Source organism: Schistocerca nitens, chromosome 11, assembly GCF_023898315.1.
Source record: "Schistocerca nitens isolate TAMUIC-IGC-003100 chromosome 11, iqSchNite1.1, whole genome shotgun sequence".
Lineage (NCBI taxonomy): Eukaryota > Metazoa > Arthropoda > Insecta > Orthoptera > Acrididae > Schistocerca > Schistocerca nitens.
In genome coordinates, this window is record NC_064624.1 from 122,689,783 (window position 1) to 122,715,354 (window position 25,572).

At 41.0% G+C, this 25,572-nt stretch overlaps 1 protein-coding gene across 1 annotated transcript in view; it reads left to right on the plus strand.

Moving 5' to 3' along the window:
• LOC126212959 (cation-dependent mannose-6-phosphate receptor-like) overlaps window positions 1-25,572 on the plus strand; it is a 91,657-nt gene that overhangs the window by 27,164 nt on the left and 38,921 nt on the right. The window contains exon 4 of the mRNA XM_049940487.1: window positions 20,211-20,326. Within this exon, the coding sequence (XP_049796444.1) occupies window positions 20,211-20,326 (116 nt within the window). The remainder of the gene's footprint in view (window positions 1-20,210; window positions 20,327-25,572) is intronic.

Sequence of the window (25,572 nt, forward strand, 5' to 3'; positions counted from 1 at the left end):
AACTGTTACATAATCAACATTTTCTCCTCTCCAGTATCTGTTTTAAGCTAAATATGTTATCTGTGCAAGATCTCACCTTCCTGAACCCTAAATTTTTGAAACTAAAAGTGTACTGAGGCACCAGTAGTAAGATGCCAGTTCACAGAAGTGCCAGTAGGGGTCTCTCTGGGGGAGCAGCCTTGCTTATTCATTACCTAACTTGCAGCAGGCCAAGTTGGCTTTTCCATAGTTGTGACAGGGTGTGTATGCTCTGGGAAATCTGGGAATTTTCCATCCAGGAGGGGGGGGGGGGGGGGAAACAAACAAAGTTTTTAGTGTTCTGCAATTTTTTCAGCGTTCCCCTTTTCAGTTTTCTTTTCTGGTAAGAACTGATACTCTAATGAAAGAATTTTACTTTAGCCCGTACTGCAGAGTAACACTGCAGCAGTAAGACAAAAAGGAGAAAATAGCATCAAAATAACACTTTAGTTGCAAAGAAATTGCACCATTTACAACAACAAAACACATTGCACACACAAACATCTGTTGATAGCAAAATATGTCAAAGGCTTTAGGATGAAGACTGTGCAATACTTCATAACAACGAACTTCTTTTGATGAGCATGACTTCACAACTGTTAACATTTGTAATACATCGTGGGAAAATATTGTGAATGGTGGTTTGAGAAGCATTTCCTTTTAGGCGAGGTGAATTATGTTATGTGAGAGAGAATGTGGAGTGGATTTCGTAAATCACAGAGCTTATGACCTTTATTCAAAACATTAACACTTTGAGGACCAGTCATTTACACCATTATGTAAAGTTTTACTGGTAAGTTTGTGACCAATATAACTTCAAGGGAAACACGCTAAAAAAGACTGAGGTTCAAGTTAATTTTACAAATTTATTTCAGTTCTTTCATGTATTACAAATTGTGCTGTAATGATGGCAAAAAGTGTAATTACCCTTTAAAAAAAGTGCGAGGTAAGTTCTTGAGCAATATCACACATAATTGGCTTTTCTATTGAAAAGTCAAACTGTCATGGCATGCAAAGAGACATGTTGCAATCAGAACAATACCAATTTGCTTCTTTTCTGCTTGTTTGGCCAGTGAAGTGCCTCATCTTCTCCAAACTGTGACCCAAATTGCTCTAATGTTTGCTACTGCTTCTCTCAAAATAATTCTGTAACTAGACAACAGAAGGCAGCACCTGTATATTGATTTAAACCGATAACTTTCACGTTTGTGTGTTCACGCTACTTAAGTGATGTTGCTATTGGCTGACTACATCGTGTGTCCTGTGCCCTGAATATCTGCTGTCATTGGCTGGTGAAATCACGTGACGTGACCTGTGGTTGGCTGACAATAGAGCACTGCACAGCACCATCTCGATTTCAGTGCTTCAGAAGCTTCTGTGCTACATTTGGTGGAAACGGTATTTATACTTTTGTGATATTGAAATATGCAGTGTTAATCAAATATCTTTCTAAAACACATTGTTTTTTGCTGGGTTTTATCACTTCAAGTGCCGGAAGTTCTAAGACAGTGTATAAAATCTTTACCATCCAAAGGATTGGTAAGTTTTACAGCTCCAAGAAAAATTATATTATGAAAAAATGTACTTTCATCCGTGATAAGTGTACGAGGGGGGACCCAAAAAAACTGGAATTTCTTTCTAGAAAGCATATACTTTAATGTTTTTCAAATACAACCTTAATCTCCTTTGAAGCATTAATACACTTGTCCAAACATTCATTCCAGTGTTCGAAGCGCCTTTTAAATTCGTCCTCTTTGATACCTGCTAGCACTTTCATGACATTACTTTTTACGTCTTCCGCATCCACAAAACGCTTTCCTCTCAAGTCTCTTTTCATCCTCGGGAATAAGAAGAATTCCAAGGGTGCTAAATCCGGCAAATAGGGCGCGTGGGTCAAGGTAGTAGTCTTCGTTGAGGCCAAAAACTTGTGAAAGCTGAGAGCCGTGTGCGCGGGAGCGTTGTCGTGATGCAGGAATGCCAGAATCCCACAAAGCCGGACGTTTTCGCAACAAACTTCTGCTGAACCATTTCATAACCTCCTAATAGAATTGTTTGTTTACTGTCTGGTTTTCAGGGACAAATTAAGAGTGTATGATCCCTTTGATGTCAAAAAAAAAAAGATCAATATGGTTTTCACATTCGATTTCACTTGTCGAGCTTTTTTTTGGTCGAGGTGAGCCAGGTGACTTCCATTGTGCTGATTGTTGTTTACTTTCTGGACCGTACCCATAGCACCGTGACTCATCACCTGTAATGATTTTGTTGAAAAAATGTGGATCATGTTTGAATGCATCCTTCATTTCGAGACAGGCTCGAACGCGGCGATCCCTTTGATCTCCGGTAAGAAGCTGTGGCACGAATTTTGCTGCCACTCTTCGCATCACCAAATCGATGGTCAAGATGCGCTGAATTGAGCTCCAGGACAACCCGGACAAGTTCTCGAGTCGGTCGATTGTCCTGCGTCGATCTTCACTGATGAGATCCCGGATTTTGTCGATGTCGTCTTCACATCGAACAGTTGAAGGTTGACCTGAACGGGGCTGATCTTCGACCACCATTTCTCCCTTTATAAACTGAGAAAACCATTTGTACACTTGCGTTTTACTAAGAGCACGGTCTTTGTAGGCTGTCTGAATCATCGCAACAGTTTCTGCTGCGTTCTTGCCGAGCAAGAAACAAAACTTCACTGCTGCACATTGTTCATAAGAACTAGCCGTTTCCTCGTGTCACGTGTGCACTGTACGCACACTCAGAGAACTGCCAAAGAAACCACACTTCTCACTGTCGGGTAACGCCGCGTGGCAGAATGACTCAGCCGAGCTCCTACTACGACCCTCAGGCGGCGCAACCTGCTACTACAAGTACACGATGTGCAGTAGTACGATTCCGGTTACTTTTGGGTCCCCCCTCGTATTTATATACACCCTGTGTGAGAACAAGCCAAAAAAAATTTCAGTGTGGCAGAGCAGTACCACAGTGGTGCCTGCACATGTGTATGTCTCTTAACAATGAGCTGCCTCAACAATGGGTTGGCCACAAATATCATAGGGATCTCGCATTTCACTGTCAGCCTGCAAGGATGCCTGACCTCGCTGTAAATAAATTTTTTTATGATTCCCTGTTGAGATAGTAGTGGAAGCAGCAACTTCAGACATGCCCACAAAAGTACAGGACAAGTTAGACTGTCATTTGGATGCACGTTGAGCGACTGATGGAATGCACTTTGAACCTTTATGAAATATAAAGGAAAACCTTGATTTTAAATGTAATCTTAAAAAGCAGCTTGTGGTTGTACATAATCTGATCAAAAGCATCCAGACACCTAGTAGTGAACATTGATATGGGGTACATCTATATCCTGTGATTACTCTGCTATTCACAATAAAGCACCTGGCAGAGGTTCAATGAACCACCTTCAAGCTGTCTCTACCGATCCACTTTCGAACGGCACATGGGAAAAACAAATACGTACATTTTTCTGTGTGAGCCCCTGATTTCTCTTATTTTATCATGTTGATCATTTCTCCCGATGTAGGTGGGTGCCAACAGAATGTTTCCACAATCAGAGGAGAAGAAATTTCATCAGAAGATCCCGTCTTAACAAAAAATGCCTTTGTTTTAATGATTGACATTCCAATTCAAGTATCATGTCTGTGGCACTATCTCCCCTATTTCGTAATAATGCAAAACGTGCTGTCCTTCTTTGTACTTTTTCGATGTCATCCGTCAGTCCCACATGATGAGGATCCCACACCGCACAGCAGTACTCCAGAATAGGGCGGACAAGCGTGGTGTAAGCAGTCTCTTTAGTAGGCCTGTTGCACCCTCTAAGTGTTCTGCCAATGAATTGCAGTCTTTGCTTTGCTCTACCCAGAACATTATCTATGTGATTGTTCCAGTTTAGGGTATTTGTAATTGTAATCCCTAAATATTTAGTTGAAAAACAAAGATGCTCTGACTTACCAAACGAGAAAGCGCTGGTAGATACACAATAAAAAAAACACAAACACACACACAAATTTCAAGCTTTCGCAACCCACGGTTGCTTTCTTGTTTGGTAAGTCACAGCATCTTGTTTTTTAATATATTTTTCCCATGTGGAATGTTTCTTTCTATTATATAAGTATTTAGTTGAATTTACAGTCTTCAGATTTGTGTGACTTATCGTATAATCGAAATTTAGTGGATTTCTTACTCATGTGAACAACTTCACACTTTTCTTTATTCAGGGTCAATTGCCACTTTTCATACCATACAGATATCTAAATCATTTTGCTATTTGTTTTGGTCATCTGACGACTATTGAAGATGGTAAATGACAGCATCATCTGCAAACAATCTGAAGACGGCTGCTCAGATTGTCCCCTATGTCGTTAATATAGATCAGGAGCAATAGAGGGCCTATAACACTTCCTTGGGGAACATTGGATATTACTTCTGTTCTACTTGTTGACTTTCCATCTATTACTACGAACTGTGGTCTTCCTGATCGGAAATAACGAATCCACTCGCACAACTGAGACGATATTCCATTGGCACGCAGTTCGATTAGAAGACGCTCGTGAGGAACGGTGTCTGAAACCTTCTGGAAATTTAAAAATATCGATTCAATTTGACATCCCCTGTCGATAACACTCATTCCTCATGAGTATAAAGAGCTAGTTGTGTTTCACAAGATCTATATTTTCAGAAACCATGCTGACTATGTGTCAATAAATTGTTTTCTTCGAGGCACTTCATAATGTTCGAATACAGTATTTGTTCCAAAACCCTACTGCAAATTGACGTTAGTGGTACGGACCTGTAATTCAGCGGATTACTCCTACTTCCCTTTTTGGGTATTGGTGTGACTTGAGCAAATTTTCAGTCTTCAGGTACAGATCTTTCTGTGAGCGAGTGGTTGTATATAATTGCTAAATATGGACCTATTGTATCGGCATTCTCTGAAAGGAACCTGACCTGTATACAATGTGGACCGGAGGCCTCCCCTTTATTAAGTGATTTAAGCTGCTTTGCTACACTGAGGATATCTACTTCTACGTTTCTCACCTTGGCAGTTGTTCTCGATTGGAATTCAGGAATATTTACTTCGTGTCCTTTGGTGAAGGAGTTTGGGAAAACCGTCTTTAGTAGCTCTGCTTTAGTGGCACTGTCATCAGTGACTTCACCGTCGTTATCGTGCAGTGAAGGTATCAGTTGCATCGGTGTTCTTTATGTACGACCAGAATCTCTTCGGGTTTTCTGCCAGATTTTGAGACAGAGTTTCGTTGTGGAAATTATTAAAAGCATCTCGCATTGAAGTACGCGCTATATTTCACCTTTCACTTTTGTGACAGCTCGAACTGTGCTGGGAACACTTTCACTGAGGTGTCTCAGTGTCTGTGGAGGAATGGCTGCCAATTCTTACAGAGAAGGCAGTGTTGCTGGAATGATGTTCCAACTTAACCCAAAGTTGTTCCACTGGGTGAAGGTCGGGACTCTGGCCAGGCCGTACCATTTCGATAGTGTTACTGTACCTCGCAGATACTACTTCAGGACCGGATGCACTGTCCTGCCGATACAAACGGCCTACTGTACACAGTTGGCAGTCTCTAAAATTTTCTCATATCCTTCCACATTTAGCGTTTTCTGATGCGCGATAAGGGGACCACTCCCTAAACGTGATAAACACACCCTCCTCCTCCATACTTCAGTATTGGCACTACACGCTATGGCAGGTAACACTCTCGAGGTTTTTGCGAAACCCAAACTGCAGGGTATAGCGTGTTAATCAGTACAAATCACTCGTTTTCAGTCATCTGCCGGTATCGCTCGTTGCACCACCTGGAGCGTCGTTCGGCATTGACTCCGGAAATGTGTGCTTTATGAGAAGGTGTTTGACCGTATTACCACATTCGTCTTAAATCCCAACATGCAGTCATTGTACTACCTGGACTACTGGTAGCACTTTGTGTTATGACCAGACAAAACCACAATTGTCCAGACATAATGGCGGGGTCTCCGATTGCTCTAAGACATTGTTTTTCAACCTGTGGGTCGTGACCCCCTGGGCGGTTGCAAAACCTTGCTCAGGGGGTCGCAATAGCAGTAGTAAAAAAGACTTGTCCATTTTACGTTCATACAGAGCGAAGCACGGAGATAGTAAGCATGTCCGTACTTTCTCATTCTGGAAACATCCCCTAGGCTGTGACTAAGCCGTGTCTCCGCAATATCCTTTCTTTTAGGAGTGCTAGTTCTGCAAGGTTCGCAGGAAAGCTTCTGTAAAGTTTGGAAGGTAGGAGGTGAGGTACTGGCAGAAGTAAAGCTGTGAGGACGGGGCGTGAGTCGTGCTTCGGTAGCTCAGATGGTAGAGCACTTGCCCGCGAAAGGCAAAGGTCCCGAGTTCGAGTCTCGGTCAGGTACACAGTTTTAATCTGCCAGGAAGTTTCATATCAGCGCACACTCCGCTGCAGAGTGAAAATCTCATTCTGGAAACATCCCCCAGGCTGTGACTAAGCCGTGTCTCCGCAATATCCTTTCTTTTAGGAGTGCTAGTTCTGCAAGGTTCGCAGGAGAACTTCTGTAAAGTTTGGAAGGTAGCAGACGAGGTACTGGCAGAAGTAAAGCTGTGAGGACGGGGCGTGAGTCGTGCTCGGGTAGCTCATTCGGTAGAGCACTTGCCCGCAAAAGGCAGAGGTCCCGAGTTCGAGTCGCGGTCCGGCACACAGTTTTAATCTGCCAGGAAGTTTCACATCCGTACTTGCTGACGTACTTGGACAACTGATTGTTGTGACCGAAAATGTGCTGACCCCCTTCTCACCCTCGTGCCTCTACCGCGGCAAAGAATATATCTCTGCCTGCGGAGTCTTTCACTTTGCACTCGATTTCTCGATCAGCATAGTATTGATAGAAAGGAAATAAAATACGTTGCCTTTGAAATTGCAGACACACTTTTATTATGGTTCCAGGGGTTTCCAGAATATTTTTACTTGGAAAGGGGTAGTGTATTCAAAAAGGTTGAAAAACACTGCTCTGAGAAATAGCACATCGGAGCTACAACACATGAAATATTAGTTTACTTAATTGTATGAATGATGAAAAGGTTTACAATCCTTTCCGACAGCAGTTCTTGATAGTGTACTACTGTCATTGACTATTAAAGCATTGCGTGATGCACTAATTGTCAAACTATTCTCTTGAAGTACAATGCTAGCACTTACAGAAATACATTTCCTTTTGAGACTCGAATAACGCTTTAGTCCTACTCGATGATGACTGCTTCAGCTGTGGTCGAGAATTTAGCGCTTCCACGCTCAGCTCTATGGAGGGTGCAGCTGTGCTGAGAGAGATGGTCTTCTTTAACCTCTCCCTTTCATCATTGCGGATTGCAGTGAGATATCACTAATGTTTGTGGCATCCGTGTACACAACTGTGGTGTGGCACTGTCATCTTTGGTGGACAGTACCACACTTTGGAACTAGTGAGTGGTTTCTTGTGCTGCTTTTATGTGATTATTTCTTACAACTGCCCTCCACAGTGCTAGTGTGTCCCTGTCCACGAGTACACGATGTCTGCCCGGTATTGACTTATCCGTGGTTATTCCTTCACATTTCCACATCACGACCACATTATAGTGCGTGCAAAATCCCGTTGCTGCTAGATGTGCAGAGGGCAGGACACACTTAGCGAGAGTGGTAGTGGTGGAGTTTACGGACAGGCGCTGTAGGAGAAATGCCTGGTGCTAGTGGGGAACTGCTGTTCTAAACTGAAGCCGAAGCTCACATTTTCTGTAAATACTAAGCGGGCCACATCCACACCCACACTTGCACGGTGGCCGTTCAAAACGAAATAATGTCTCCTCTTCTTTGGTTAGTATCTAAAAAGAATTTCTCTGAAAATGCAGCGTTTATTTTTGCCTGCCTTGTTAGCCATTTGTAACTTCATGAGAAACATCAGGAGTGGCTAATTTTGAATAAAATGTACACATTTCTGTGCTTGCCCCGTTAAAATTTGCTTATTTTGCCAAAACAACAGTGGAGTTTACACTGTCTCACCTCATAACATGTTGTGCAGACGTAGTTGCAAAAGAATTCTGAAAACGTGGTTTATTAAGTAAGAAACTGACAAAATGTTAGGTCAGTAACTTACAAAAAAAGCACATTCTCGGTACAAAATAAACACCTAATGTCTTCACTTATGTTGTTCCAAAACCCGTAGCATTTCTCATTTCGACAGCTATTGATGGCCCTCAAAAATCGCGTACTTTCATTGAAAATCTCTGTAGTTAGTGCAATAACATGGTAGATAATGAAGTTTTGCGTAATAACTGTACAGTAAAATACTCTCCTCTTTGCGTGCTATTATTTTCCAAAATCTCGTTTCTGTATCTCGCATCAATTATGAAATATGAGGAATGTTGTGCATATTTCACTCTGGCTTTATCACTGGGGTGGCGCGATTGCAAATGAGTGTGCTACCTCCGATCAATTTTCTCGAGATTGGTGACAGAGACCTCTAGCCAGGTCTAAAGAAAAATTTAGTATGTTAGCTAAATTTCATACACAGCAACATACGAGGGCCTTCTCTCTCTCTCTCTCTCTCTCTCTCTCTCTCTCTCTCTCTCTCTCTCTCTCTCTTCCATCAACCTTTGATAGGCTGTAAATAAAAGACATGTTCATAAAAAAACAATTATTTTATTACGAAAAGATTGAGGCATTTATTGTACCTGTAGACAAGCTCTGCAATACCCTCTTCAAAAACTGTTGGCACCAACAAATGAGCTTTGACGTTGTTTTGAAGATCTTCGTTCATTTGAAAGTGTGCCCTCCTAGCCAAGTCTGCAGTTCAGGGAAAAGGTAAAAGTTACTGGGGTCAGGACTGTACGGCGGATAATCGAAAATGTCCGATTGAAATTGTTCGAGGAGCTGTTGGGTTGTGCCAGCAGCGTGTGGACAAGCGTTGTCACGGATCAGCACAATTCCTGAAGTCGGTATTCCTCTTTGTTTGTTTTGAATGGCTCTATGCAAACGTCGTAAAGTTTCACAATAAGCGGTTGCATTGATAGTGGTTCTGGGCTGTGTAAACTCTACAAGCAATACACCTTTTTGGTCCCAAAACACGGTAGCCATATAACCTTTCTGTTGTTGAATGTTTGTTCAAATTTTGTTTGTTTGTTTGTTTGTTTGGTGAATTTGGATGCATCCATTGTTGTGATCGTCGTTTTGTTTCCGGTGTGTCATATTGGATCCAAGTTTCATCTCCAATAACAACTGATTTCAAAAAGTTCTCTCCTTCATTGTGATAACGGTCAAGGAAATTCAAGCTGACGCCATTCGGCGACTCTTGTGGGCGTACGTCAACATTTTTGGAACCCGACGAGCACAAAGTTTTTTGTAGCCTAAATGTTCAGCAACGATAGAGTGTATGACAGATCTTGAAACTTCCAGAATTTACATAGACAAAGCAGTTATGGTGACCCTACGATTTTCTCTAACCATTCTGTCAACTCGTTCGACTAGGTCGGCTGTAACGACAGACTTGCGTCCTCGGCCCCCTGTATCGTCTTTAAACTTTCGGCGCCATTCACGTACAACACCGTCGGTCACGAAGTTATTGCTGTACACTAGGCTCATTCTCCATTGAATTTCTGCTGCACAATAAGTATGACCATTAATGAAATGATAGGCACACCATTATGAACCTGACGTATAAAGCTAAAAGTAAAGCAAAAACAAACTTTTTTACGGAATACTTTCTGTGAAATCTTTTAAGACAGATAGTAGAGCACGCATCTTGATTCTGTCACTGCCGACTGGTGCAAAGATTTCACACGCTGTTGGCCTCCCCTTTCCAAACAAACGAATGAACTCTCCCATCACTTTGGATAAAAACTGGTCACTGTGCATCGGCTGCCATATTCTAGGTGACATGTGGTGACTAGTCAATGATCGTAGTTGCCAACGAATTCCACTGTTACTTCTTCTCAAGTGATAACACCGTGGTATAACAATCATGTACGAAAGGTACTACGGAAACAAAGAAAGCTTCATCATAGGTTTAAGAGTAGTCGAATCATAGCTGATAAGGAAAAGCTGAACGAAGCGAAAAAGAGCGTAAAGAGAGCAATGAGAGAAGCACTCAACGAATTCGAACATAAAACATTGGCAAACAATCTAAACAAGAACCCTAAAAAGTTTTGATCATATGTAAAATCGGTAAGCGGATCTAAATCCCCTATTCAGTCACTCGTTGACCACGATTGCACCGAAACAGAGGACGACCGAAGAAAGGCAGAAATACTGAATTCAGTGTTCCGAAACTGTTTCACTGCGGAAAATCGTAACACGGTCCCTGACTTCAGCCGTCACACGGACGCCAAAATGGAAAATATTGAAATAAACGATATCGGAATTGAAAAACAACTGCTATCACTTAGTAGCGGAAAAGCATCCGGACCAGACGAGATACCCTTAAGATTCTACAGTGATTATGCTAAAGAACTTGCCCCCTTTCTATCAGCAATTTATCGTAGATCTCTGGAAGAACGTAAAGTACCTAGCGACTGGAAGAAAGCGCAGGTCGTTCCCATTTTCAAGAAGGGTCATAAATCAGATGCGAATAATTATAGGCCTATTTCGCTTACGTCAATCTGTTGTAGAATAATGGAACATGTTTTGTGTTCTCGTATTATGGCGTTCTTAGATAATACAAATCTCCTTCATCATAACCAACATGGATTCCGCAAACAGAGATCATGTGAAACTCAGCTCGCCCTATTTGTCCAAGAAATTCACAGTGCCGTAGACACTGGCGAGCAGATTGATGCCGTATTCCTGGACTTCAGGAAGGCATTTGATACGGATCCGCACTTACGTTTAGTGAAAAAAATACGAGCTTACGGAATATCGGACCAGGTTTGTGATTGGATTCAGGATTTCCTAGAAGAAAGAACACAACATGTCATTCTTAACGGTTCAAAATCTGCAGATGTAGAGGTAATTTCGGGAGTACCGCAAGGAAGCGTGATAGGACCTTTATTGTTTACAATATACATAAATGACTTAGTTGACAACATCGGTAGCTCCGTGAGGCTATTTGCAGATGACACGGTTGTCTACAAGAAAGTAGCAACATCAGAAGACTCGTACGTACTCCAGGAAGACCTGCAGAGGATTAATGAATGGTGCGACAGCTGGCAGCTTTCCCTAAACGTAGATAAATGTAATATAATGCGCATACATAGGGGCAGAAATCCATTCCAGTACGATTATGCCATAGGTGGTAAATCATTGGAAGCGGTAACGACCGTAAAATACTTAGGAGTTACTATCCGGAGCGATCTGAAGTGGAATGATCACATAAAACAAATAGTGGGAAAAGCAGGCGCCAGGTTGAGATTCATAGGAAGAATTCTAAGAAAATGTGACTCATCGACGAAAGAAGTAGCTTACAAAACGCTTGTTCGTCCGATTCTTGAGTATTGCTCATCAGTATGGGACCCTTACCAGGTTGGATTAATAGAAGAGATAGACACGATCCAGCGAAAAGCAGCGCGATTCGTCATGGGGACATTTAGTCAGCGCGAGAGCGTTACGGAGATGCTGAACAAGCTCCAGTGGCGGACACTTCAAGAAAGGCGTTACGCAATACGGAGAGGTTTATTATCGAAATTACGAGAGAGCACATTCCGGGAAGAGATGGGCAACATATTACTACCGCCCACATATATCTCGCGTAATGATCACAACGAAAAGATCCGAGAAATTAGAGCAAATACGGAGACTTACAAGCAGTCATTCTTCCCACGCACAATTCGTGAATGGAACAGGGAAGGGGGGATCAGATAGTGGTAGAATAAGTACCCTCCGCCACACACCGTAAGGTGGCTCGCGGAGTATAGATGTAGATGTAGATGTAGATGTAACATGGTACTCCCCTCCCCCTTCCTTGTGGTCATGTATGTGGGAGTTGCTTTTGTGTGTGTGGGTGTGGGTGTGCGCGCACTACCACCAGTGAAGGCCTTGTTGGCCAAACGCTCATTTTCTCACAATCTTTTTGTTGTGTCTATCTATGACTCGGCATCTCCACTGTATGAGTAACTATCCTTTTCGTAATGTTGTTAAGTAGTAGTAGTATTTTTTCATATTTTTAAGTTGAATGTGGCATGATATATGGCATTTTAAACAGAACACTGCATGGCAGTGTAAAAACAAATGACATTTTTAGCATTCACCCCTCAAAACGGCTGACTGCAAAAGGGCTTACAAAAAAAAAGAAGTATGCTCTGTAAAATTTACTCTTAGGTTTCTGCATAAAGACAACCTCAGAAATCAGGACTTTTGAACATACCCTGCAAAGTTTCTGAAATGATCATTGGGCCATGCTGCAGATCCATCCATTACCATAGCTAGTTTTTCATCCCTTCATATTTGTTGGCTTTACCAGCTTGCAACCAAACCGTGATATTTTAACAGGACCTGGACCTCTGGCTACACTACAGGTCAGTTCAGCACCACAGCCAGTTTTCCTCCGGTCACATTTTTTGGCTTTGACAGCTCGCAAACATGCTATAACATTGGAATATGAAACAATATCCCAATAAATCCTGTCATATTCCAAGAAAGATACAATACAAGAAATACGACCATAAACTAGTAACCAGCTTTGTAATCAATAATAGACATCTTAATAATATTCAGTGTCGTGCAGTCCGTGTCGAAAATCAGTTTGTATCTTCTGCCGAAACAACTAACTAGGTCCAACAATTTTCATTGGCTGCTGTGTACTATCACCTATTGGTTATGACCAGTGGAAACAAATTGCCAACCCTAGTGTGCAGCAGGAGATCTGCTGACACTGTAAGTGCATTTTAGCCAACGATGAAATTAATTCATTGTAGACAAACTCTGTCTATTTGAAAGGCAACTAGGTATAAGGAACTTTAGATGCTACAGTTACTTCTCAGCACATTCCACCAATGTTACTTCTCAGCACATTCCGCCGATGAAACATACCGTATTTACTCGAATCGAAGCCGCACTCGAATCTAAGCCGCACCTGAAAAATGAGACTCGAAATAAGGAAAAAAAAATTTCCCCAATCTAAGCCGCACCTGAAATTTGAGACTCGAAATTCAAGTGGAGAGAAAAGTTTTAGGCCGCACCTCCAAATCGAAACAAAGTTAGGCCATTGGAATATGAGACACAATTTAGGTCGAATGAAAGACGATACAGCTACAGTAGTTTGGTTCGAGTCGTAAGCTTAGCAGTTAAGCTTTACCAGGTAGCCATTGCTATGCGTCAGGCGCTCCGTCCGTATTTATACGGGTACCCTTCCTTTTTCACGTGCTTCGTCTGGTTTGAATCGATTGCTTATTTTGCTTTGATCTGATAAGTGCCGTTTTCTTTGTTATAGGTGTTTACGTCACTCTAAGCTGAAAATGCATTACTTTACTGTGTAATGCATTGTTTGTCGCATTTTGATAGTGCGTGTTTACGGCCTGTCGCCGCTCGCGGCATGACTTGCTTTTGTGCGCGCTACCGCCGCTTTTTTTTTTTAAAAAAAAAAAAGAGGAATCGTCTCATTAGCGAAACAATGGCAAGAGACTGCTATTTGTTGTTACTTACACTGCTGCTTTCTTTGATAATGATCAAAAAGAACCAAATGCGTATGATAGAACATGTTCTGAACGAGAGTTTAGCGAAAATTTTCCTCCGTTTGAAAATCTTTGCGGCCGCTTCTTTAGTACATCAAATTCTGCACAGAAATTAGTCATCTTACATTTAAAATCTAGTCAGTTGCCGTGCTTCATTTCTGACTGTATCACTAATAGGCATAAGAATAATACGAATATAAACATGACACGATACGTATATTCTTCCGCGTTTGCTGTTGTCTCACTCTAGTTTCGTAGTTTATTACGCAGACAGGATTTAAATGAGATAGCAGCAAACACGAAGGAATACATGGCAAAATGTTTATATTCGTATTATTCTTATGGTGAAGAGAATACTGCATGTGATTCACATTTCATCAGGTTCCTATTAGCAACCATCTCTTCTCACAGGTAGGAAAAAACTCGGAACGTAGAGTTGGCCAAGTTGACAAACATCCCTAACAGACTTGCCAGTCGGATTTTCGTAGTACATTGAAATTCTGCTACATTCGAAGATGAACAATACGGAATTTGTATTTACTTCGTTGGATAATCTATGAAAATGCAGTGGTCGAAACTCGGGGCGGATAAAAAAGCTCGTCTTCTACCTTTTTTTAATTTATTTACTGATGCAGAGGTTTTGGCGCCAGTATTTATCTTTGTGCCCACAAAGCATGCTTGTGTAGCGCTACATATATTCGACGGCAGAAGTTAGTTGTGGCGGCACCTATCAACATTTTTCAGAACTTCCGCTTGCTTTGCACTCGATTCTAAGCCGCAGGCAGGTTTTTGGATTACAAAAACCGGAAAAAAGTGCGGCTTAGATTCGAGTAAATACGGTAGGGTCGTCCTAAAAGTGTTCCAGTTTTGGTATATAAAAACATAAGCTTTATTTTTTTCAAAACACACCAACAAAATACACAAACGTCATACCTTCCCAGTTCAAGTTTGGAAACTGTCAGGCATATGACCACCTCTACTGTTCTGGCATGCAAGAACTCTTGTCTGTGAAATCTGCCATGAGTGCCTGGGAAGACTGCTCTTGCATTTTGCCAACAACTTATTAACTTTCCTGCTTTAACTCGTGGAAGCTTCAGGTTTTATTGACATAGACCCAATGATTTAAAATATCTGTAAGGAAAATAAAAATCATAAAGGGGTTAAGTTCTGACACCACAACTTTTGGCGGACCATTCCATTGAAATGAGGCCACAAAAACCCTTGTCATTGCACAGAATCAGTTTCCATTAACTGCCACAGCTTTTTCTGCCTCATTAAAAAAAAAAAAAAAAAAGAAAAAAAAGGGGGAGGGGGGTGGAGATGTTTCTGCCGTGCCTAACAGCCCTTTGCTGTCAATGGTTTCCCCTCTCTTGAACTGTGTGTGGTTTATCTAAGCTCTAGATATGCAGTTCTGTTCATTCACAAATTCATTTAAATGGAAATCCATCTTGTCGCTAGAAATGATGATCCTCACAATACCGTTGTCTCCTCAGAAATCAGTCAAGTCGCCTTTTCTCACTATTGGCTACCTTCATCTTGTCCATAATTTACTTCTGTAAAGGTGGTAACAGAGATCACACCATAAAATTTGCTGTAAAGGTGGTAACAGAGATCATACCATAAAATTTGTCGAACTGAAGAATAAGAATATCATATGCCCCATTCTTGGGAAGAGCAAAGAATGGATTCACTGGATTAACGTCTCCACTGCCACGAAACATTGCAATGTTTAGCACGAATTCGACAGAACAAGGATGCCAAGAAGCCTTTAACATTCACTGTTGAAGTAGTTTCATCGATCTTTACAGTACGTCTGTGAACTGTTAATTCATTCGGTGCTTCGTTACACCCTGGAATTGTGCAGTGATATCTCATAGTCGCTGCACAATTTTCTCCATTCTAAAAAAAAACATTTTCACAATTAGCATACACTACACAATAGTACACTACTCCACAATTAGCCGCAAAATGAAGAAATGAGATAAATTCAGATTGAAGCATCGATTTGAATCTTTATGGAAACCAAAATGGCCTACGACAATGTGCTCAACAAAAGTATACTACGTGATTCCAAACCAGATCGCATTTAAAGGGCCCTTCATTTAAATTTCATATCAGTTGCACATTCCAGCTAAAGTTTATCAACAGTGTCAGAATTTCTTAGAGCATTGGGAACAGTAAGATTCTAAACACGAAGCTCTTGTGCTCTGAAAATTTCTCAGCCAATGATAAATAATGCAAAACTGACCCAGAAAGTAAGCACTAGTTCCACATATCTCCCATGCATCTGACTGCATGAGTAGTTACATCCTTCAACTCGAGAACTAAGCAGTGTAGTTATTTTATTTCATTACATTGATGTCTTAAGTCATTGTTTGTTGGTAATCATGTTTAAAACAATTGATCGGCCTGCAAGCTGTGAAGTGAGAGATGTTATCAAGTTTCCTATTGCAAGAAATGTTCGAGCCAATGAGGTTATTGTCAGATAATTGAAACTTAGAGAGAGAATGTGATGAGTGAAGGTATGGTGCAAACGGGGTTTCAGATGTTTAATGAAGGAACGCAAAATGTTCACACGACGAGGAACGCAATGAACACCTGTCATTGATCACTAAAGAAATTGTGCACTGCATCAAAGAACAAATTTGTTCCAATGGGTGAGTAATGATTTCTGATTTTCAATGCATTTTCAAAACATTTCATGATCTCCATTACATGAAATTGCAACTGAATGCTTGGCAGCACAGTGTGTATTGAAAACACAAATTGACATTCAAAAACGAAAATGCAGGGAGCAGCTGTGGAGTTACTGCGGCGTTATGCAACAGGAGAAATTGATTTTTTGAAAAAAATTTTCTCAGGCAATGAGAGATGCTTTTATTTTGAGACACTTGAATCGAAAAGACACCTATTGGAATGGCAGCACACTAGTTCGTCGAAACCCGAGCGAGCAAAGCCACCTTATTCTTAAGAGAATCGTGTGCACTGTGATTTGGGACTCCCGGCAAATTTTGTTAGTGGATTGGTTGGAACGAGGCACAACAATCGACACTACAGTTTACTATGAGACATTGAAGGAATTATGGTGCACAATACAGAACAATAGATGTGGACTACTGACTTATATTGTGATTGAACATGACAATTAGTGAGTGACCACATACTGCAGGTGTAACAGCAGCAATGCTTTGATTCATTTCACTAGGAAAAATTATGTTACTCTACTTACAGTCTGGACATCTCACTTTTATTTTTTTTCTCACTTTAAGAAATTTGTTGGTCAGCAGTTTGCAAGTGATGAGGAGATCAAGGTAAATGTCCAAAACTGGTTCAGTCTCTGTTGGTCCGCCATAGATATGGGACAGTGGCCAGTCAGATAAAAGGTGTACAGCTTTGCTTCCGCTGTTTGCCAATAGGTGGCGACAACAGTAAGTAGCGATCGGAAGAAGCAGATCGCAAACATCAGGCGGTTAGCTTGGACCTCTGTCAACATAACCTCATTCAAACATTAGTCGATTTGTGTCTGCATCATAAAGTTATTCTCAATTGAAAATGTCAGTTTACAGGCCCAATTCTTGTCATTTGCGGGAGGTATTACTGTTTTGTTTCAATATGAAGAAAACAGTGGCTGAGTCTCATAGAATGCTATCAAGTATGTACAGTAAGGACACTATTAGTGAAAGAATGTGTCGTGAGTGGTTTCAACGCTTCAAGAACGGTGATTTTAATGTCGTAGACCGGCATAATGGTGGAAGAAAGAATGTTTTTGAAGCTGCAGAATTGGAGACATTGCCAAGTGAAGACTCGTGTCAAACTCGAGAAGAATTGGCACGATTAGTAGGAGTGACACAGCAAGCCATTTCAAAACATCTCAAGGCTATGGGCACGATTCAGAAAGAAGGAGATTGGGTCCCGTGTGTGCCGAAACCGAGAGACGTTGAATGGCGTTTGGGTGTTTGTGAACAGTTGCTTCAGAGGCAAAAATGGAAAGGATTTCTACATTGCATTGTGACCGGGAACGAAAAATGGGTTCAATTACGATAACCCTAAATGCCAAAAATTGTGGGGACATCCCGGCCATGCTTCCACGTCGGTAGCCAGACCGAATATTCACGGCTCCAACATCGTGCTCTGCATTTAGTGGGACCAGTTCGGCGTCGTGTACTATGAAGTGTTAAAACCAAGTGAAACAACCACAGGTGCTCGTTATCGAATGCAATTAATGCGTTTTAGCAGAGCATTTAAAGACAAACGGCTGCAATACAGCGAGAGGCACAGTAAAGTGATTTTGCAGCATGACAGCGCTCGACCCCACATTGCGAAAGAGGTCAAATCGTACTCGGAAACGTTAAAATGGGAAGTCCTACCCCACCCGCCCTATTCTCCAGACATTGCTCCCACTGACTATTCACCTGTTTAGATCAATGCTGCATGGCCTGGATGACCAACACTTACGATCTCCTAAAGAAGTCACAAATTGGATCGATTCGTGGATCGCTTCAAAAGACGAACAATCGCTTCGTACACTGCCCGAAAGGTGGGAGAAAGTAGCGCCAGTTATGGAAAATACTTTGAATGATACATGTGTAACCAATTCCTTTCATTAAAGCCTCAGAATTGGGGGAAAAAACGGCGGAAGCAAAGTTGTACACCTTGAATTTACCAAAGAAAAATCACAAAACAGCCATATGTTTTCAGAAGTTGTTATTCCAGGTATTGATGGTTCCAACTATGCATGCATCAATTTATCGGATTCTCTATATATGGAGTGCAAAGGAGCCTGAAGATGGCATTAATGGGACGCTGAAACTGGTTGTCTACATAAAACACCTACATCTGGAAACATACAACTGTTTGGTGATTTTCTAAAAACTGTTTCACGTCGCAAGTGGCCAAACTCTACAAAGTGGGTCCATTACAATTGTTGTTGTTGTTGTTGTGGTCTTCAGTCCTGAGACTGGTTTGATGCAGCTCTCCATGCTACTCTATCCTGTGCAAGCTTCTTCATCTCCCAGTACCTACTGCAACCTACATCCTTCTGAATCTGCTTAGTGTATTCATCTCTTGGTCTCTCTCTACGCTTTTTACCCTCCACGCTGCCCTCCAATGCTAAATTTGTGATCCGTTGATGCCTCAGAACATGTCCTACCAACTGATCCCTTCTTCTAGTCAAGTTGTGCCAAAAATTTCTCTTCTCCCCAATTCTATTCGATACTTCCTCATTAGTTATGTGATCTACCCATCTAATCTTCAGCATTCTTCTGTAGCACCACATTTCGAAAGCTTCTATTCTCTTCTTGTCCAAACTATTTATCGTCCACATTTCACTTCCATACATGGCTACACTCCATACAAATACTTTCAGAAACGACTTCCTGACACTTAAATCTGTACTCGGTGTTAACAAATTTCTCTTCTTCAGAAACACTTTCCTTGCCATTGCCAGTCTACATTTTATATCCTCTCTACTTCGACCATCATCAGTTATTTTGCTCCCCAAATAGCAAAACTCCTTTACTACTTTAAGAGTCTCATTTCCTAATCTAATTCCCTCAGCATCACCTGACTTAATTTGACATTTCATGATCCTCGTTTTGCTTTTGTTGGTGTTCATCTTATATCCTCCTTTCAGGACACTATCCTTTCTGTTCAACTGCTCTTCCAAGTCCTTTGCTGTCTCTGACAGAATTACAATGTCATCGGCAAACCTCAAAGTTTTTATTTCTTCTCCATGGATTTTAATACCTACTCCGAATTTTTCTTTTGTTTCCTTCACTGCTTGCTCAATATAGAGATTGAATAACATCGGGGACAGGCTACAACCCTGTCTCACTCCCTTCCCAACCACTGCTTCCCTTTCATGCCCCTCGACTCTTATAACTGCCATCTGGTTTCTGTACAAATTGTAAATAGCCTTTCGCTCCCTGTATTTTACCCCTGCCACCTTAAGAATTTGAAAGAGAGTATTCCAGTCAACATTGTCAAAAGCTTTCTCTAAATCTACAAATGCTAGTAACGTAGGTTTGCCCTTCCTTAATCTAACTTCTAAGATAAGTCGTAGGGTCAGTATTGCCTCACGTGTTCCAATATTTCTACGGAATCCAAACTGATCTTCCCCGAGGTCGGCTTCTACTAGTTTTTCCATTCGTCTGTAAAGAATTCGCGTTAGTATTTTGCAGCTGTGACTTATTAAACTGATAGTTCGGTAATTTTCACATCTGTCAACACATTACAATTAGTGCTGAGATATGACTTGTGCCTTAATTATCTTGTTGAAGATGTCAAAAGAAGTTTAACGTGTGTAGATTTTTCTGTAACAAAATGCAAATAAAAACAAATTGCTGATATTTTTTACAGCTGAACACTACTTACTTTTTGGAAAAAATAACCTGGGAAGAAATTTTGGTATTTAAGAGGTAGTTGTTGTTTAAAAGTGACTTGTGAAAAAGAAAAATAATAGCACTTCTTTTCTGTAGGAGTGGTAGCAGAGCAAGTGTTAAGACTCTATAAACTGCTTTGTTTCAAGTTACATGTGCATACTGAGATATACTGTTGACAGAGCACTGGACGCTGCTGCAGTACCACGGAGGGGACAGCTACATGCCGAACGTGAGCTGCGCCAACGGCGCTTCGGGAAGCCGCAGTACTTCGCTCGTCATTGTGTGCGACGCTCAGGTGGGGCTGCCATCCTGGAACCCACTACCAGAGAAACAGCTTTTCTGCACTCACTATGGCATATCAACTATCTCAGTATGACATCTGTTCAGAAAATAACTGAACATTTTGAATTACATATAAACGGAAATATTTAGTGATATGGAGTTGGCAGCACTACCTTACGCATTACCTCCTTTGTAATCGTGTGGTTTTCAAGTGTTGGTATGTTGCTCACTTTTTGTGATATTGTTATTTGAGTACAATGTGTTTAAGTGTTGGTGGTGATTTTTGATATGTATAATTTTCTGCAAGGAGTATATAGAGGGTCTATACAAGGGCGATGTACTTGAGGACAAAATTATGGAAATGGAAGAGGATGTAGATGGAGATGAAATGGGAGATATGATTCTGCGTGAAGAGTTTGACAGAGCACTGAAAGACCTGAGTCGAAACAAGGCCCCGGGAGTAGACAACATTTCATTAGAACTACTGACAGCCTTGGGAGAGCCAGTCCTGACAAAACTCTACCATCTGGTGAGCAAGATGTATCAGACAGGCGAAATAACCACAGACTTCAAGAAGAATAAAATAATTCCAATCCCAAAGAAAGCAGGTGTTGACAGATGTGAAAATTACCGAACTATCAGTTTAATAAGCCACAGCTGCAAAATACTAATGCGAATTCTTTACAGACGAATGGAAAAACTAGTAGAAGCCGACCTCAGGGAAGATCGGTTTGGATTCCGTAGAAATCTTGGAACACGTGAAGCAATACTGACCCTACGACTTATCTTAGAAAATAGATTAATCAAAGGCAAACCTATGTTTCTAGCATTTGTAGACTTAGAGAAAGCTTTTGACAATGTTGACTGGAATACTCTCTTTCAAATTCTGAAGACGGAAGGGGTAAAATACAGGGAGCGAAAGGCTATTTACAATTTGTACAGAAACCAGATGGCAGTTATAAGAGTCGAGGGACATGAAAGGGAAGCAGTGGTTGGGAAGGGAGTGAGACAGGGCTGTAGCCTATTCCCAATGTTATTCAATCTGTATATTGAGCAAGCAGTGAAGGAGACAAAAGAAAAATTCGGAGTAGGAATTAAAATCCACGGAGAAGAAATAAAAACTTTGAGGTTTGCCGATGACATTGTAATTCTGTCAGAGACAGCAAAGGACCTGGAAGAGCAGTTGAACGGAATAGACAGTGTCTTGAAAGGAGGATATAAGATGAACATGAACAAAAGCAAAACGAGGATAATGGAATGTAGTCGAATTAAATCGGGTGGTGCTGAGGGAATTGGATTTGGAAATGAGACACTTAAAGTAGTAAAGGAGTTTTACTATTTGGGGAGCAAAATAACTGATGATGGTCGAAGTAGGGAGGATATAAAATGTAGACTGGCAATGGCAAGGAAAGTGTTTCTGAAGAAGAGAAATTTGTTAATATTAAGTATAGATTATTAAAGTGTCAGGAAGTCGTTTCTGAGAGTATTTGTATGGAGTGTAGCCATGTATGGAAGTGAAACATGGACAATAAGTAGTTTGGACAAGAAGAGAATAGAAGCTTTCGAAATGTGGTGCTACAGAAGAATGCTGAAGATTAGATGGGTAGATCACATAACTAATGAGGAGGTGTTGAATAGGATTGGGAAGAAGAGGAGTTTGTGGCACAACCTGACTAGAAGAATGGATCGGTTGGTAGGACACCTTCTGAGGCATCGAGGGATCACCAATTTAGTACTGGAGGGCAGCATGGAGGGTAAAAATCATAGAGGGAGACAAAGAGATTAATACACTAAGCAGATTCAGAAGGATGTAGGCTGCAGTAGGTACTGGGAGATGGAGAAGCTTGCACGGGATAGAGTAGCATGGAGAGCTGCATCAAACCAGTCTCAGGACTGAAGACCACGACAACAGCAACAATTTTCTGGAGCAATGATGCTACAAAATTTTTTTGTGAAACTGGGTAAAACTTTATAGAAATGTTTCAACTTTTGAAACAAGTTTATGGAAATGATGCAGATGTGGTCAACAATCAGTTGAAAGTCAGCTTCGGCCGAGAAGGTCATCCACTTCAACTTACGAGTCACGTATTTAGGAAAACAATAATCTGATACACACAGGTCATCGATTTACCATTTTGCAATGATAATGTTAAAAATCTGCTAAAAGAGGCCAAAATTGTGATGACACAACTCGTGACTTTTGCACCCCGACAATGCACAATATGTCTGCATGCTCAAGTCTGTCAGTTTGGTGCTAAAAATCAAGTCACTGTCCTCCCACCGCCTCGTTACTCACAAGACATGGCTCCTTGCGAATTCTTCTCATTCCTGAAATTAAAATCTGTGCTGAAAGGATGCCATGTTCAGATTATTGATGACATCAAAACAAATTTGTCACAGACCTTAAAGGCGCCCTTGAATTAAGTTATCCAGGACTGACTGCAAAATGGAAATAGTGGTGGGAAAGGTCTGGGAACAGGGTAAGTGTGCCCAACATAAAATTAATAATAAATTTAAAAATAATGAAGTTTGGTTATTTTCTGAACAGACTTGTGTATACAACAAACTACTTCTAAAAAAATTAAGAGTAAAGGAGACAGCTCACTGAATAATGTAAAGGTGTGTCAAAAAGTAATGCCTCTGAATTTTCTGTATGAAAACTCAAACTTAATTAATGCTGTACATCTTTGTTCCTCATATCTACGTATTTATTTCTCAACATAGTCACCATGCTGAGAAACAAATTTGTCCCAGCAAGATACTGGTCTGTTGATATCATCACTGTAGGATGTTTGACTTAATTGATGGAGCCACAACCTCATCTCTGCTTGCACCTCTTCATCACTATCAGATGGAAATCAGATGTGGTCAAGTCGGGCCTGTATGGAGGAAGATCGACGACAATGAACCCCAGGTGTCAGATTGTTGCAGATGTCACAGTACTCGTTTGTGGTCTGGCTGCATCGTGCTGAAGAAGAGGATGCTCAGTGTATAGACGAACTCCTTGAATTTGTATTTTGAGTTTTCTGAGGGTCCCACAGTACACGGTAATAGTTACGTTACACAGCGCCATGTTCCACGCTACAATTCGGATCCCTCTAACGGCAGAGGGTTGTAACTTCCATCAGCGGAGCAGGAAAGCTGATGAGTAATACGCATGACATGCAATAGCTCTATTGATATTGAGACCAGAATGCCGTACGGAGTGGCCGCACAGTTTGAGGCGCCATGTCATGGATTGCACGGCCCCTCTAGCTGCAGGTTTAAGTCCTCCCTTGTGTGTGTGTGTGTGTGTGTGTGTGTTTGTTGTTGTTGTTGCTGTACTTAGCATAAGTTAGTTTAAGTAGTGTGTAAGAGTAGGGATCGATGACCTCAGCAGTTTGGTCCCTTAGGCATTCACACACATTTGAATGTCTGTTGAGAACAGAATAAAAAATTCGAAGGTATTAATTTCCAGCACACTCTCAACAGACCAGCAAAAAAATGAAATCTTTAGTTTTGGGTGGATGGGAAAAACACACACACACACACACACACACTTGTATGTACATTATTTTTGTGTGTGTGTGTGTGTGTGTGTGTGTGTGTGTGTATGTTTGTTTCCGTCCCGTCCAAAAGCAAAGATTTTATTCGTTTCCATGTGCCTGTCAACAACTCAATGCCTCTAATATTTTGCGATTTTCTCCTTTACTCCTAATTAGTTATAATCTTGCATAAGTTTCCTTACCTTATTTGCATAAATGTTTTATCAGATAGGACCAGCGAGACTATAAGATTTCTCATTGATGGTGCCATAGCTTACAGGAAAAGGTTGCCATTGGACGATGGACGGATGCCAAGGAAATGCTAAAGGATTTTATAGGGCCCTTATGGATAGCTCCCTCCCCCCCCCCCCCTCCCTCCACCACCACCACCACCACCACCACCCAACTCTCCCCACAAATCAGTACAGTGCAATTCCCAAGAGAACTCAATAAAAGTTACCTTTGTGGGTTAGAATATTTTTGAGCACTGTTTAGTAGAACATGTTTGGAACTAAATAACATAGTAGGCTAAAAGCCTAGTAATTATAAACGTGTGAATTGGTATCTCGCTAGTAGAGACCCCTTTTTGCTTTTATTTAAGTTCTTTGTTAATTAACAAATGGAAATATTAGTCATTAATCATGTGTGTTTACAATAAATTAAAATTTTGTGCAGAAATACAAAATATCATACTGGAAATACAAACTTTTTTAACAAGTTTGTTTGTGTGGCCATCCTCTGCAGCAACCATCTAAATACTTGTTTTGTAACTAAAACTGCATTTTCCTGCTACTAGTAGCAGGAAAAAGCAGTTTTATTTACAAAACAATCTTTTTTATTTCTAGAGATTGATCAGAATTATTTATGTAATTTTTTTTAAGTTAAGCATTTGGTATGTCTGTATCAAATTTTAATTTACATTTCCACAACCAGTAATTAAAATAAAAAAAAAAATATATTCAGAAGTTACACTGCCTGAGAAAACAACTAAAGCACCCAGGCAACAGTCAGATGTCACTGTATCTTTGTACATGTTCAGACCATCAGTGGGTATGTTAATGATTAGAGTTGCAATTCTCTGTGACAGGTAGAACAGCCACCAGGATGCACGAGTGTTGCTCATGTTTAATGTTGTTACCAGGCCCGGTAGGGCACGAACAGTGACAGATGACGAGTGATCACCGTGAAGAACACGGAGGTGCTGCATACTCGTGTGAGACAGCGTTATCAGCATCTCGCAGTTTGAAAGGGACTCGATGTGGGTCTCCATTTTGTGGGTCGGTTGAATTCTGGAATATCCAGATATGTGGGGCATGTGGATGTGACACTGGCCCCGTGTTGGACCGCACGGGAATGTGGGGCAGGCACACTCCTCACAAAGATTCCGGTCAGACACGTCTTGTGACGAAGCAAGCTGGGGTATTTTTACTTCCACTCTTGTTTTGCCATCTGCCTCCTTGGAATTCATTTTTCCATGTCTTACTAATTACCATTAACATACATGAGTATAATCTGCATTTTCATAAAAGAGAAAGGTTGGCCCTTAGTCTTAAAGAATATACCACCAGATCTAATTTTGTGCTTAGTTTTATGTATGTAATTGATTTTCTAATTTATTTTGATTCTTCCTAGTTAATATCTTTTGTTATGGGGTCAAATCAGTAATTGTTTCGTAACTCAAATTCTATTGTTGACTTATAAACAAATATAAATTCTGTACCAACTATAAACATTT